The sequence below is a fragment of the Protopterus annectens genome, chromosome 2.part2 (genome assembly GCF_019279795.1).
Source record: "Protopterus annectens isolate FY-2018-M chromosome 2.part2, PAN1.0, whole genome shotgun sequence".
In the NCBI taxonomy this organism is placed as follows: Eukaryota; Metazoa; Chordata; order Ceratodontiformes; family Protopteridae; genus Protopterus; species Protopterus annectens.
The window spans coordinates 661,633,521-661,647,066 of record NC_056730.1 but is presented as its reverse complement, the minus strand read 5'-3'; the positions used below and the strand labels follow the sequence as shown (position 1 = coordinate 661,647,066).

The 13,546-nt window shown below is 39.6% G+C and overlaps 1 protein-coding gene across 1 annotated transcript in view; it reads left to right on the top strand.

Annotated features, from left to right (window-relative positions):
* Nucleotides 1-13,546, top strand: part of DNAAF9 (dynein axonemal assembly factor 9) — a 2,711,795-nt gene that overhangs the window by 2,337,688 nt on the left and 360,561 nt on the right. The window contains exon 33 of the mRNA XM_044064082.1: nucleotides 8,369-8,443. Coding sequence (XP_043920017.1) covers nucleotides 8,369-8,443 — 75 coding nt within the window. The remainder of the gene's footprint in view (nucleotides 1-8,368; nucleotides 8,444-13,546) is intronic.

Genomic DNA, 13,546 nt, shown 5'->3' with positions numbered 1-13,546 from the left:
ACAGCAGAGTGAGTGGATCCAACTGGACATGGCTTGAAATGTTGAGGGTATCCTTAGTGGCCAAGTAGGTTCCTTAGTGCAGAGTAGAGGATGGAAAGTTTGTAAAATACTGGATTGGCAGTAGTAAGGTATTGGGACAGCAGAGTGAGTGGATCCAACTGGACACGGCTTGAAATGTTGAGGGTATCCTTAGTGGCCAAGTAGGTTCCTTAGTGCAGAGTAGAGGATGGAAAGTTTGTAAAATACTGGACTGGCAGTAGTAAGGTATTGGGACAGCAGAGTGAGTGGATCCAACTGGACACGGCTTGAAATGTTGAGGGTATCTTTAGTGGCCAAGTAGGTTCCTTAGTGCAGAGTAGAGGATGGAAAGTTTGTAAAATACTGGATTGGCAGTAGTAAGGTATTGGGACAGCAGAGTGAGTGGATCCAACTGGACACGGCTTGAAATGTTGAGGGTATCCTTAGTGGCCAAGTAGGTTCCTTAGTGCAGAGTAGAGGATGGAAAGTTTGTAAAATACTGGACTGGCAGTAGTAAGGTATTGGGACAGCAGAGTGAGTGGATCCAACTGGACACGGCTTGAAATGTTGAGGGTATCCTTAGTGGCCAAGTAGGTTCCTTAGTGCAGACTAGAGGATGGAAAGAAATTAGATAGTAGGGTCTGGGTCAGGAGCGCACAGCAGCTGAGTGAGATTGCAGACAGTAAAAGCATATTGTACAGTGGTGGCTAAAGGTGTGGCTGTCACCACTTTGTGAATATATTGAAAAGTAGAAGACCAAGGATTGAGCCCTGTGGTACTCCATCTGAAACTGGTAGTAAGGTAGAGAGTTAATTTTGCCACTTAACTGCTTGCTGACAATCAGTTAAGTAGTTATGAAACCAAGAGAGAGCTGGAAGAGAGAGGTTTAGGGATGACAGTTATTTGAGTAGTTTAGGGTGAGATACTCTTTTCAAAAGCTTTAGACATGTCGAGAAAGATGGAGGGTACATAGTGACATTTGTTTCTGAGCCCATTGATGGTGTTGGTAAAACTTACTAGAACAGTTGTCGTACTGTGCTTGGGTCTAAAGCAATGTTTGGTGTTGTTGAGCAATTTATTGGTTTCTGAGTAGTCAGTGAGTTGATAATATACACATTTTTCAATAATTTTAGCCAGTGGTGAGAGTATTGCTATTCAATGGTCATTTGAGAAGAAAAAGAAAAAAGAAGAAAAAAATGCACTTTATTCATCTGCTTTTACTGTATTTGTCTTTCTTCCTACTTTATTACCTTATTTTGCTTTTGCCTCTTCTTAAAATTACTCAATTGTATTTATTTTGCTGCATTTATTACTGCTTGGTAATAGCCTGATTAAATTGTAACGGTTTTTCTAAGCTTTTGGTTTAAGCACTTTGGCTTCAGACCAGTTGTTTTACATTAAGAAGGTTTGTGGTCTGTACTGTTGTGGCAGAACAGGTAGCTCACATCCTTCTAAGGTGGGAGTTGCTGATTGAAGGCTTTTAGTGTCTGTTATTCTAAAAGTGTATTAGTTCTGGTTTAAGCACTTGGGCTTAGGGCCAGTTATTTTACATTAAGAAGGTGTAGTCTGCACTCTTGTGGGAGGAGAGGGTAGATTCTGCCCTTATGAACTGGGAGTTTCTGGTTAAAGGCTTATTGTGTCTGATTATTTGAACTGTTTTTTTCTGAAATTGGTACACCGTGTTTGCTGTAGCATAGACTAGATTCAGACCTGCTGAATCTAGCTTTGTTTGTATAATGTGAGCACTAATCCAGGCCATCTTTTTTTGGAGAAGGTTCCTCTACACCCTAGTAGCAGGAGTGTGCAGTTAGAACTTGTCTGATCGAAGACTGCTGGAACAGGGCTCAGTTTTTAGCTTTTTATTGGTTAATTTGTTTAAATCAGTTTGCTCATTTGCTACTGCTATATTAAAAAAAATACACTTTATGCATCGTCACTTAGCTAGGGTTAAACTTTTCCTGGCGCCATAAAGTCTGCTATTCAAATTTTCCCTTAGAACTAGCCAGTTTTTTAGATTTAGAACTCAATTCTGTTTCTTTGAGCTCAGCACTTCAGAACTCGTAAGCACTAAATAAGCTACAAATTACTACAGCACTCAACTTTCCTCACTTGTCTAGAGGAAAACCGTTTTTAGTACTTAATAAATAAAGCACCTATCCAGGCATGTCTGTGGGTCAACTCCCGGTGTTTTCTCCTGTCTACCTGATGAATCTGGGCATCTTGGGGCAATGCAGCAATTGCCTCATGTACACAGACAACCCTCTCCTCCTACCACCCAACACTACAGCCTGTGAGAGATGCGCTTATATAGCCAAACTGGAAGCAAAGTTCTCTTCACCCAAGACTGGACTAGACAGTCAAGAGGAGAGGGTAAACACTTGCACCACACCACACTCATCATATAGTGCCTCAAAACCTACACCACCAAAACACACACCTACATTCATGGAAGCTCTCACTAAAAATCTGCCCAAACAACAGAGACCTCCAAAGCAGAAACGCAAGCAACCTCTACCCCCCAACACAACCCAAATGACACATAGCCCACAAACTCAGTGTGCCATTCAACCACAGCCCATAAGGCATAACAATGTACCTAACACTCTAGTCATAAGTGACTCTGTAGTCACGCACACTGAAGTTCTACTCACCAGGCTAAACAAGGAGAAAATTACTGTCAGGTGCCAGGATCCGCCACATAATGCATGCACTCAGGTCACTCCACAACAAGTCCAAATATGACTCTGTCATTGTCCATGTTGGTGTGAATTACCTGAGATGTACCTCCCTGGACTACATGAAGAGAGACTTGGAGGAGCACTCCGATCTTGTAGCCCAGGCAGGTATGACCCTAGCCCTGAGTAGCATCCTGCCATCACTCAGAATGATACCACAGTACAAGGACAAAATGATTGAGTTCAATTGGCTAAGCCTCTGGTGTCATTCTAAGGGGATCCAGTATCTGTCTGCCTGAGATGACATGATCGACAGACCACTATGCTTTGCCAGAGATGGCCTGCACCTGTCACCCTTGGGATTCCGGATACTGGCTAAGGTCTTGCCACCCCTATAGTGCCTTTTTTAGGGAAGGCTCAAATGACAAATTCTCTACCGTAACAGGTACAAGCAAGCAAAATCTGAGGGTAATGCTACTCAATGCTAGAAGTCTAAACCTCAAAATGCGCTCACTCAAGGCACTCCTTAAAATGGAGAACATCGACATCTGTACAGTGACAGAGACCTGGTTCAAGGCTCCAGAGAGCACCCTGCATTACCAGGTTATAATTCATACCACACCTTTCGGCCACCTAACCTGAACCGAAACACTAAAGGTGGAGGCATATCCATATTCATTAAGGATATCCACACCAATAGGCTAGTTGCTCAGCATAATGCATCTGAGATTATCCAAGTGCAACTAACTCTGGACAGGACCACAATCCAAACTGTGGCTTGCTACAGATCCCCCACCATGCCCCGGATTCCCACTCCTCATTTCTTGATACACTGGAAAATATTAGGGTACAACCTAACACCCTAATAATGGGCGATTTCAACTACCTCACCATTAACTGGGAAAACTAGTCATGTACCAACTCTTTTGCTCAACGTTTTCTGGAATTCATAAATTCCAGCGCCTTGGATCAACTTATCCACACACCCACCAGGGGCAGCAATATCCTAGCCCTGGTCATTACCAACATTGGCAACTGGTGTTCCACACCAGAGGTCAATTTCCCGTTGGTCAGATCCGACCACAAGCTAATCACCCTAGACATCCACATCCCACCCCCACCCACCATTAGGAAAACCACCATAAAAAAATTCTCCAAAGCCAACTTCATGCTTCTTAAGACAGAGGTGGCAAACTTCACGACACCCACGCAGACGGACAATAGAGGTTATGACTGCTGAATCCTACACAAATGCACTTTATAGGCACTTACACGAGTGCATGGATCGTGCTGTCCCTAACAGAACCCAGATGCTATCCTCCAAAAAAAGGAAGCCAATCTGGTGGTCCCCTGCCATAAACAAACTCTACAACAGAAGAAAGAAACTGCTGCAAAAAAGAGTAAAATCCCATGATTGGAGGAGCTCCCTGGTCAGCCTGAGTAAGAAGCTGAGATCCCTCATAAAATACTCCAAAGCTAGTTATGAAAACAAAATCGCCACTGTTTCTAAAGACAACCACAAAGCATTCTATAGCTATGTCAAAAATCTCAATGGCAACACTCAGATCTGCTCTGAGTTACAGCACAGTGGCACTAAATATACAGAACCAACTGATATTGCCAACATCCTGGCAGATAGGTTCAGTGCTAACTTTACCCCCCTCCCCCTCACCCCCTAAAGGGTCTATCTGTGTACCGGAAGAATGCAAAGTTCCTGTAATCACGGCTGCACAGGTAAAAACCACACTCTCCAAAGCCAAGAACACAGCATCCATGGGACCTGACAACATCTCAGGCTGCGTTCTACACGAACTACAGAATGAACTGGCACCCCACCTAAGCACCATGTTCAATCATATCCTCACCTCTGGCTTTGTGCCCACTGAACGGCGCACAGCGACGGTTATCCCACTCCACAAAGGGGGAGCCACCACGGACCCAGGGAACTACCGCCCCATTACCCTAACGAGCCAGGTCTGCAAGGCCATGGAATGTATCATCATGGAACTTATAAACAAAGCCATTGGTAATCTCCAAACTCTGGACCCCACCCAGTTCAGGTTTGTAAAAGGCAGATCATGTTTCCTAAACCTAATAGACTTCTTTGACGCAGTCACCAAAGCCATAAATGAGAGTAAGGTGGTTCACATAGCCTATCTAGATTTCGCCAAGGCTTTTGACACCATCCCCCACTCTGGAATTATAGATAAACTCACTAAACTATGTATAAATCCCTATGTCACAAGATGGGTTGCCAACTGGCTCACTGACAGAACCCACACTGTGAAAGTAGCAGACTCCAAATTTGACTTCAGACCAGTGACAAGTGGAATACCACAGGGTTCGGTCCTGGTTCCTCTCCTGTTTGGTATCTACTTTTTCTGAAGTACAAGCGAACACAGAAGGTCTTTGGCTAACAAAGTTCGCTGATGACTGCAAACTAGGAACCATAATTGAAACTCCTAACGATGTGGACATCCTACAAAAGGGCCTCACTGAGCCAGATGCCTGGTGTCAAAACCATGGCCTCAAGCTCAATGCCAAAAAGTGCATTGTCATCCCCTTTGGTAAAAACTCTGTACCCATGAGCTACCACATAGGTGGTAGTCTACTTAACACTGAAAGTGTTGATAAGAGACCTTGGGACACAGGTGGACAGTAGTCTCTCCTTTGATAATCACATCGCCACAGTAGTCAGGAAAACCTTCTACGTGGCACACCTCATCACAAAAGGTTTCTCATCCAGGAAAAAAAAGTGGTCATTGTTCCCCTCTACACGTGACCGAGTACAACGCCCCTTTTGGTATTTACCTCACAAGACATCTACAACAACTGGAAAGGCCATATAAATACCTCACAAAGAGGATTACCATCCTCAAACAGATGCCCTATGCAGACCGTCTCAAAAAACTTCAGCTTTACTCCGTCACATATCGTCTACTCAGAGGCGATCTCTGCCTAACATACAAAGCTACGTCAAACCCAGAGCTGTTGGACATGCTCCACTTAAAGAAATCCCAATCCCTCCAAGCTACACACTCTAGGGACCTAAATCTTGCCACCACAATAAACAGAACATGCTGGAGGGATAGATTCCTGTCCCAGAGTCTTCCCATACTCTGGAACCAACTACCTGTCTATATCAAACAAAGCTCCTCATTAGCACTCTTCAAGAAAAATCTTAATGACTGGATGGTAAATAGGAAATTCACCCCATGGCTCTGCTCGACAGGGGCACAGGAAAATAATTTTCTTGGGTCGCGAAAGACAGGTTACCTTTTTGGCTAGGCTTGTTTAGGCCCTAGGGCCGATAGCGTAGTACCTACCTATGAACCTGTGGGTAGGCTGCTAAAGATATTCAGAGATGTATAGCCTGGTAAGTACCTATGAACCTATGACAACAAATCCATGACCGCAGAATAAGGCATAACAGCTTGTGGCTGTAACCTTCTGGTTTCCCTGAAAAGTGATTTGCTGGCATAAATGAAAACCGCAGTTAACAAACTATTAACACCTGTGGTTATAACTACATTTCCTGCTGTAATATTTTAGTGTGTTAACTTTCATTGTACATTCATTTGAAGTGCCTTTCTTGTCTTGTAGTTCTTTCATCATTTTCCTTTTTTCATTTGCTTGGATTAACTAGTGCATTACCTTTGCTTATTATTTCTGGTACATGCATTTTATCAGTCCTGTGTCCTTTTTAGAAACTTAGATTAAGGGGAAACGTGCCCATCATACCTAGGATGTTCAACACCAGCTGTGGGCCATCATGGAATATAGTTAAACTATCTTGATCAGTTTTATTTATGAAAGGTAAAGACAGTGACAGTATTCAGCAGAGCCTTTTCAGAGACTAGCAAGATGTGTCATTTAATCACTGTTTACTGAGGTTAGTCTACCACTGGTATGGTAGAGCACACCTGCTCAATAATTAATCTGTCATTATGACTTCCAGAAGTAAATCTTCCTTTGAAAGATCATTTCATTAGAACATTCTGGCCCAAGTTCTTCAGCTGAACTTTTAAGCTTCTGTTTATTCCCTGTCCTTCATGTAGTGTTTGCTATTGGAGGCCTTCTAGTGTAAGAAAGTATAGGAGTACTACTGGAGCAGCAGATAATGCAGGAAATGCTTTAACAGCTTGGTGTTGCTTTTATTCTTTCTAAGCCTTGCTTGCATTTTATTACATACTTCTGGGTTTGCCTTTCAGTTTTTCTGCTTTGGTCCTTGGGCTCTACTCCCTTATGAAGCTTCTTCTCTTTTGCAGGAGGATGCGATAACACCTTATCACCACCTGGATGCTAATAGGTTGAGCATCCCTCTGCTTTTAGTGGTGTAAAATATTTTTTTTTCGCATTTTGCCTCTCAACTTACCAACCCCCATGAGTCTTATAAGTCTTAACTTCTTCATTATCCATGTCAGTATGATCACAGACTCGGGTGAGAGCTGACTAGAGGAAGTTGTCATCTATGCAGACATGAAGTCTGCTTTAAGCTGTGATCATCCATGGATCATCAGCCTTATGTGGCCCGATCCCTCTACAGACTTTCTGAACTATAATCTCATTGTCTCCCACTGTTTCCCTTTTCCTGGCATTGCAGGAATAAGCCAGAAGCTCTCATAACTTGGGCACCCAGAGCAATTCTAATTTTGCACTAACACCCACCCACCCGATGGCTCACAAGAGTACCCATGTCACAGTGGCCTCCTACTTTCATGTTTGCTTATGCATGTTCCCAGGTATATGCTGAGAGAAGTTCTGAGGAAGTTCTGTAATAAATGGGATGAAAGCGCTCAACTTTGCTCTGGCTCCAGTCTGGTTTGTTTTATATGTTGAGAGAGTGTTACTGTCACCAGTTTGGGAGTGCAGCCCCACCGACACTGGATTCTGATTGATCTCTGTCACTGGCAGTCCACCCCTTTTAAGTGGCAGTCAGCTTACTGAACCACTTATCATTTTCCCCAGAGTGGGTGAACTACCACTAGTGACTAAATTCCCACCATCCCCCACCTAGCTTATCTAGCAACAAAGCCACTAAACAGTGTTTTGTTAAGTCACCTGGGTCGTAGTCAGGGCTTTATCCTTAAATGTCATAGTGCCAGGCTTAGCTGTATGGAAGAAAAGTTTTCAGAGATGTATGTAGTATTCCCAGTCTGCCAATCATTAGCGGACCGGAGTTCCGCTGTGGCGACCCCTAACCGGGAAAAGCTGAAAGACGCAAACAAACATGTAGTATTCCCAATAATAATTAATCAGTGAGATCTGCTGTTAAGGTATGTATATGTCTATACGTACACTTTTAAAAGGTTATTCAAATGTTAGTCATTCATTTTCCAGTACCTAATTGACCTTTTCATGGTTGCAGGGGAGCCTATCCCAGCAAACAATTTGCATAAGCCTGAGAACCAGTGTTACATTTTGATAGTACAGTGTCTAGTTTAAAGTACTTTTTTTGTTGTTGACTGTGAGGATGAAAGATTCTCAACATACACTTGACTTAGCTAGTTTTGAGATGTCTGAGGTGTCCTTTCCCTTATTTTAAAGTGAAAAAGACAATGATATTGCAGTTTTTGTGCTAGATTATCAGATGAGATCACTATTTCTTCAAGATCATAATGTGAAGTGGATAGTTTCTGATGTAGCATTTTTCATGTCTTTTTTTAATATTGCAGCTCTGAAGTCAGCATTGAGGCAAAGTCCCTTTACAGGAAACATATACCACATTTTTGGAAGAATTAAATTTTCAGGTAATTTATTAATTTTATTTTGAATATGCTAACATTTTACAAAACAGCACATTGGGTAGAAGATGGTTTGTTTTAGCAGTTCACATGCATGGTATTCTTGGTATAAAAAGAGACCCAACTTGTAGGTGGGATACTGGGAAACATCCTTCTTGAGCCCTATTGTGCTGTCATGCTTAGTGCTCGTATGATCCAGTTTGGCCTGCTGATAGTGTTCATGCACTATGATTTAGGGTTACACATTCCATTAAGGATCCCTTGACAATTTTTTGTCGTTTGGCTGTCTTCTTAACCTTCATTGTTGGAAAGTTCACACATTTGTTGTATAATCAGAAACCTTGATCCTTTAAGAGCTTTTTGTGGACTAGAGGATAGTGTTTCCACTCTAAGCCTCATAGTGATAAAGGAAGAAAATCTGAGGCCATCAAGGAAGAAACTCAGCAGTGAACCTGGCCTTGACAGTTCATTTACAGTACTTCAAATTTGAAGAGACATGCAGACAAAGGCACCTGGATGTGGACAGTTTCACAGTACAAAAAGAAAGAAAACAAAGGCCAGATGTAGTAAAGAGGCTTAGTAAGGCAGAAGATAAACACATAGAAAGTGATGCCAGATATTATCTGTGAAGTGAAGGATTTAGTATAGAAAATCCAGGACAAGCAATGTCACAGCATGATGAGACAATGACTCCAGATTAAGGAGGAATAAGTGGAGTGGGAGGTATCTGAAGAAGTATGGACATGGGAAAGGAAAAGAAATCTGGTATGGTACAATATTTATCAAAGGACAAAGCAATGCTAATAGTGCAAAAAAGCACCTCCAAACCTATTTGCCGAGAAATGCAGGCAAAGGCATTCAGACATGGGAAAGTTCACAATACAGGAAAAAATTAAGAAAAGTAAAGGGAAAAAGAGGATTAGTAAGGGAAACATTAAACAAAATGAAAAGTTATGAATTGCCTGTAAAATGAAGGATTTAGTGTAGAAAATCCAACACAGATAATGTCACAGAATGATGATGGATCAGTGAATCCCCAGATTAAGGAGAAACAGTTTGAGCAGAAAGAATCTGAAGACTTGCCATATGGCGATGCTCTGGAGCCTAAATAAAAATATTAAACTGACAGACTTAACCCAATGGTAAATGAGCGTGCAGACCAAAAGAGAAACCAGATAAAAACTTTATTATAAAAAGGATTTCCAGTTAAGTGCTTTTGTCCCACCTGGAAATTCATCAGAACTAGCAACTCAACATACAAGATTCCTTAAATATGTGAAAAAAAACAAACACATAACTGCTAATAAATCAAAATCAGTCAATTAAACCCTAATTCAAAGATTACATACATAAAATATACCAAATAACATAATCCCAACTACATATGTCCATAAAATAAACTATTGTGTAAATATTGAAAATTAAAAAAGTATGTAAAAAGGTTATAATTTAGCAGCCCCAAGCTGTGAAGCACACTGCAAGGAGAATGTGTAATTTAATCCAGCAGTTTCATTTGCATTTAGCCTTAATTGCCACAAGAGCTCTCGATACTCTGTGTGTTCCCATGGACCACCTCTGGGACTCTGTATAACGTGTTCCAACACAAAAAAGTAGAGCATCTTCTTGTCTGCTTTATGTCTAAATAGAACATTGGAATCTCTCCTAGCATTAATAATGCTCTTGTAGTATCTTTCCAAATTTGTGTTCATTAAAAATGTGGTTATTCTGCAATCCGATCCATAAATTTGGCTTGTATTTTTCTTTTCTTCCTGCTAAAATTTAATCCTTAATACTTGTAAGCATATCCATTGGATACCCCCTAGCTGTGAATATATCTATCAAAACCTCCAGTTCCTTAATAAAACTGCAATTGTCAGATAGGATTCCAGACAGGTCTGACCATTTGTCTCTTGACCAAGCTCTTTTTCTGCTTGTAAGGTTGACAACTTTGTAAATGGAGATAACTATTTGAAAAAGGTAGGTTTTCTGCATATGGCAGATTTAAATTTACCTAAACTAAAATGTTTTATTAAAAAAAAATCCAAATAATTAATATTGGAGCCTGAAAAATAATGAGTAAATCTTAAAAAATAGTGGTAGATTTAATGTAAGAAATAAAATTCAACCAGCTGTTCCAAGTCTCCTTTCCAAATAATAAAAATGTAATCAAGGAAATGTAAAAATGTGACAATGTAGTGAAAATAATGTGAATGAAAAATATGTAATGTATACCACAAATATTGTCTTTCCTTTAAGGTTTTATGGAAAGGTTTGAGGTTGAGTAAATTTCCTAACAGTGTTCGAGTGGGCTGTGAATTTTATTGTGAACTAATTAAAATCTTTGATGAATGCGGGTTTAGAGTCATAAGACTTTTAACTGAGGACAATGATAAACAAGTGCAATAACTGATGGGAGAACTGGACAAGCTTAATAACTTTTTACACAATGATATATTGTTTGAACCTAATAGTGCATGCTTTCATGAGATTTTTAAAAGAATTGACAAATCTATTAGTGGTAATTTGGAGAGAAAGCAAAAAAAAGTTTGTAGAGATAAACATGAATATAAAAACAAGCTAGCTTATCCATTGTCAAAACACGTGGTGAACCCATTATTAATGCACCTGCAGGACAGAAATATGATAATATTAATGAAGATGATGTTTTTTTTAGAAACTCCACACCCTCTTGGAGTGTGCAGATCAGCGAAGCTAGCACAATGGAAAAATTCTTATCAGCAGAATTTGAACATTACAGAACCCATGTCATGGAAAAGAGGAAAGAGGAGGGGGAGAAGGAGGAGATGGAATTAGATATAGTCCCCCTAGCCTCTTCCCGATATTTATCATTTCTTGAAGGTTCTACGTCCCTGGATTGTCTCTTGGAGAGTTCATATGCTATCGGGACGGACCAGCAATGCATATGGCACTACGGTAGTATCTGTTTGTAAGGGGTTCAGCATTTTTAATTATAGTGATTTACTCCTTGACCGTATATATTTTGAGTTATTTATCAAAGGAGTCACCTTTTTACCAAAAACAAACATAAACATAGGTGAGCTTATTTTAATTTTAAGCTTTACATTAGAAAATTAAATTTAACTTTGTTTTACACTCTCAGTAACATGGGATTAAGTACTAAGTCTAATTCACCTCAAAATGTAGTTCAAAGAAGTACATTTAATCCTCCCCTCCATCCTATGTTGTCACTATTTGAGAAAATTTGTAAGCAAGATGCAAGACGGACATTTTCACGACCCCAGAGGTTTTGGTCATATAATATGTCTAAGGATGAGTCAGTGTTACTTAACTTAGCAGTAACAATAACCTTAGGATTATGAAATCTGACAAATGTGGGGGTATCGTGCTTATAAATGCTGTTGATTACTCTCGCAGAATGTTTTTAGTGCTTAACAATGAAGAACAATAGTGTAGAATTTCAAAAAATGAAATTAACATAGCACATAAGAAAACTGATTTATTTTTTTTGGAGGATTTAATTGTTCAGGGTGTTATAGACCACAAATCGCACAGATTTGTGTTTGTAAAGTACCCCATTGTTCCTAGCCTGTTTGGTATTCCCGAAGTCCACAAGATATTCCTGATCCTCACTTTCAGCCCAGAGTGACGGGTAATGGCTCAAAACCCATTCTTTAGCCCTTTATGTGGGCAAGACAGCTAAACAGTTTAAGTCAAAATATTCATATATCCTTAGAGACTCATGGGACTTCTTGGGGCAATTAAAACCAGAGTATTTCCATCCTGGCTGGTATTTAGTGGCTGTTGATGTCATGGATCTTTTTTTTCTTGTATTCTACACAAATTAAGCCTAATATTGTTTAATGAGGTACTCTGTGGTTGTCAGAGTTCATGCAATAGGGAGATTAATGTCATCACCTCCTTTATGGAGATTATTGTGATGAATAATTTCATCTTTTTTGAGGGAGAATATTTTAAGCAAATCAGTGCAGTGGCATTGGGTGCGGCTAGCACCCCTTCATGTGCTGAAGCAATTGTGTGTCACAGTGAGCAGCAATTTGTTTTTCATTCACATTTTTTTCAGTACATTGTAACAAATTTTCGCTATGTTGATTATATTTTTATTATTTGGAAAGAAGACGTAGAACATTTGGTTGAAATCATTTCTTGCACTAATTCTACCACAGGTTTTTTTTTTGAGATTTAGTCATTATTTTTCAGACTCCGTTATTCATTATTTGGATATTTCTTTAATCAAATATTTTAGTTTAGGTAAATTTCAGTCTACCATATATATATAGAAAACCTACATTTTCACATAGTTATCTCCATTTCCAAAGTTGTATTTTTTATTTTAATTTTAATTTTTTTTTATTTTAAGTTGGCATCCTTATAAGCAGAAAAAAGCTTGATCAAGGGAAAAGTGGTTAGACTGTCCAGAATCACACCTGATGATAGCACTTTTGTTAAGGAGCTGGAAGTTTTGCTAGATATGTTCACAGCTAGGGGCTCTTCAATGGATATGCTTATGCATACTAAGGATGAAATTTTAGCAGGAAGAAAAGAAAAATATAAACCAATTTTAGGGACTGGATTACAGTATGACCACACTTTTTACGACACTATGAGTGACAAAACAAGGTATGAAAATAGCTTTATTAAATATGACAACGAAAGTCAAATGGTGATGCTTTTTATAAACATTGGAACATTGTACTGCATGGAAAGTTTTTAAGTGACAGACTAGGTAATGAACCCCGGTTTACTTTTTCTAGAAGTCTCAATATTAAGACAGACTTAAAAAGGAATCATGTTATAAGGAGTAGCATTCCACATAAAGTTGGCACCACTAAATGTGGAGCCTGCATGCAGCGTAGTTATATTTTTGAAGGATAGGAATTTATTGTAAAAAGTGTTAAGTATAGGATTAAATTTAATTCACATTTTGATTACAATGTTAAGGAGGTTGTCTGTTTTGCATTCTGTGGCTATTGATTTAGCTTTTACATAGGAAATACTGAACGCAAATTTGGAAAGAGAATACAAGAGCATAATTACGATGTTAATGCTAGAAGAGATTCCAATGCTCTGTTTAGACATAAGGCAGTTTATAACAACAATAAATATTTT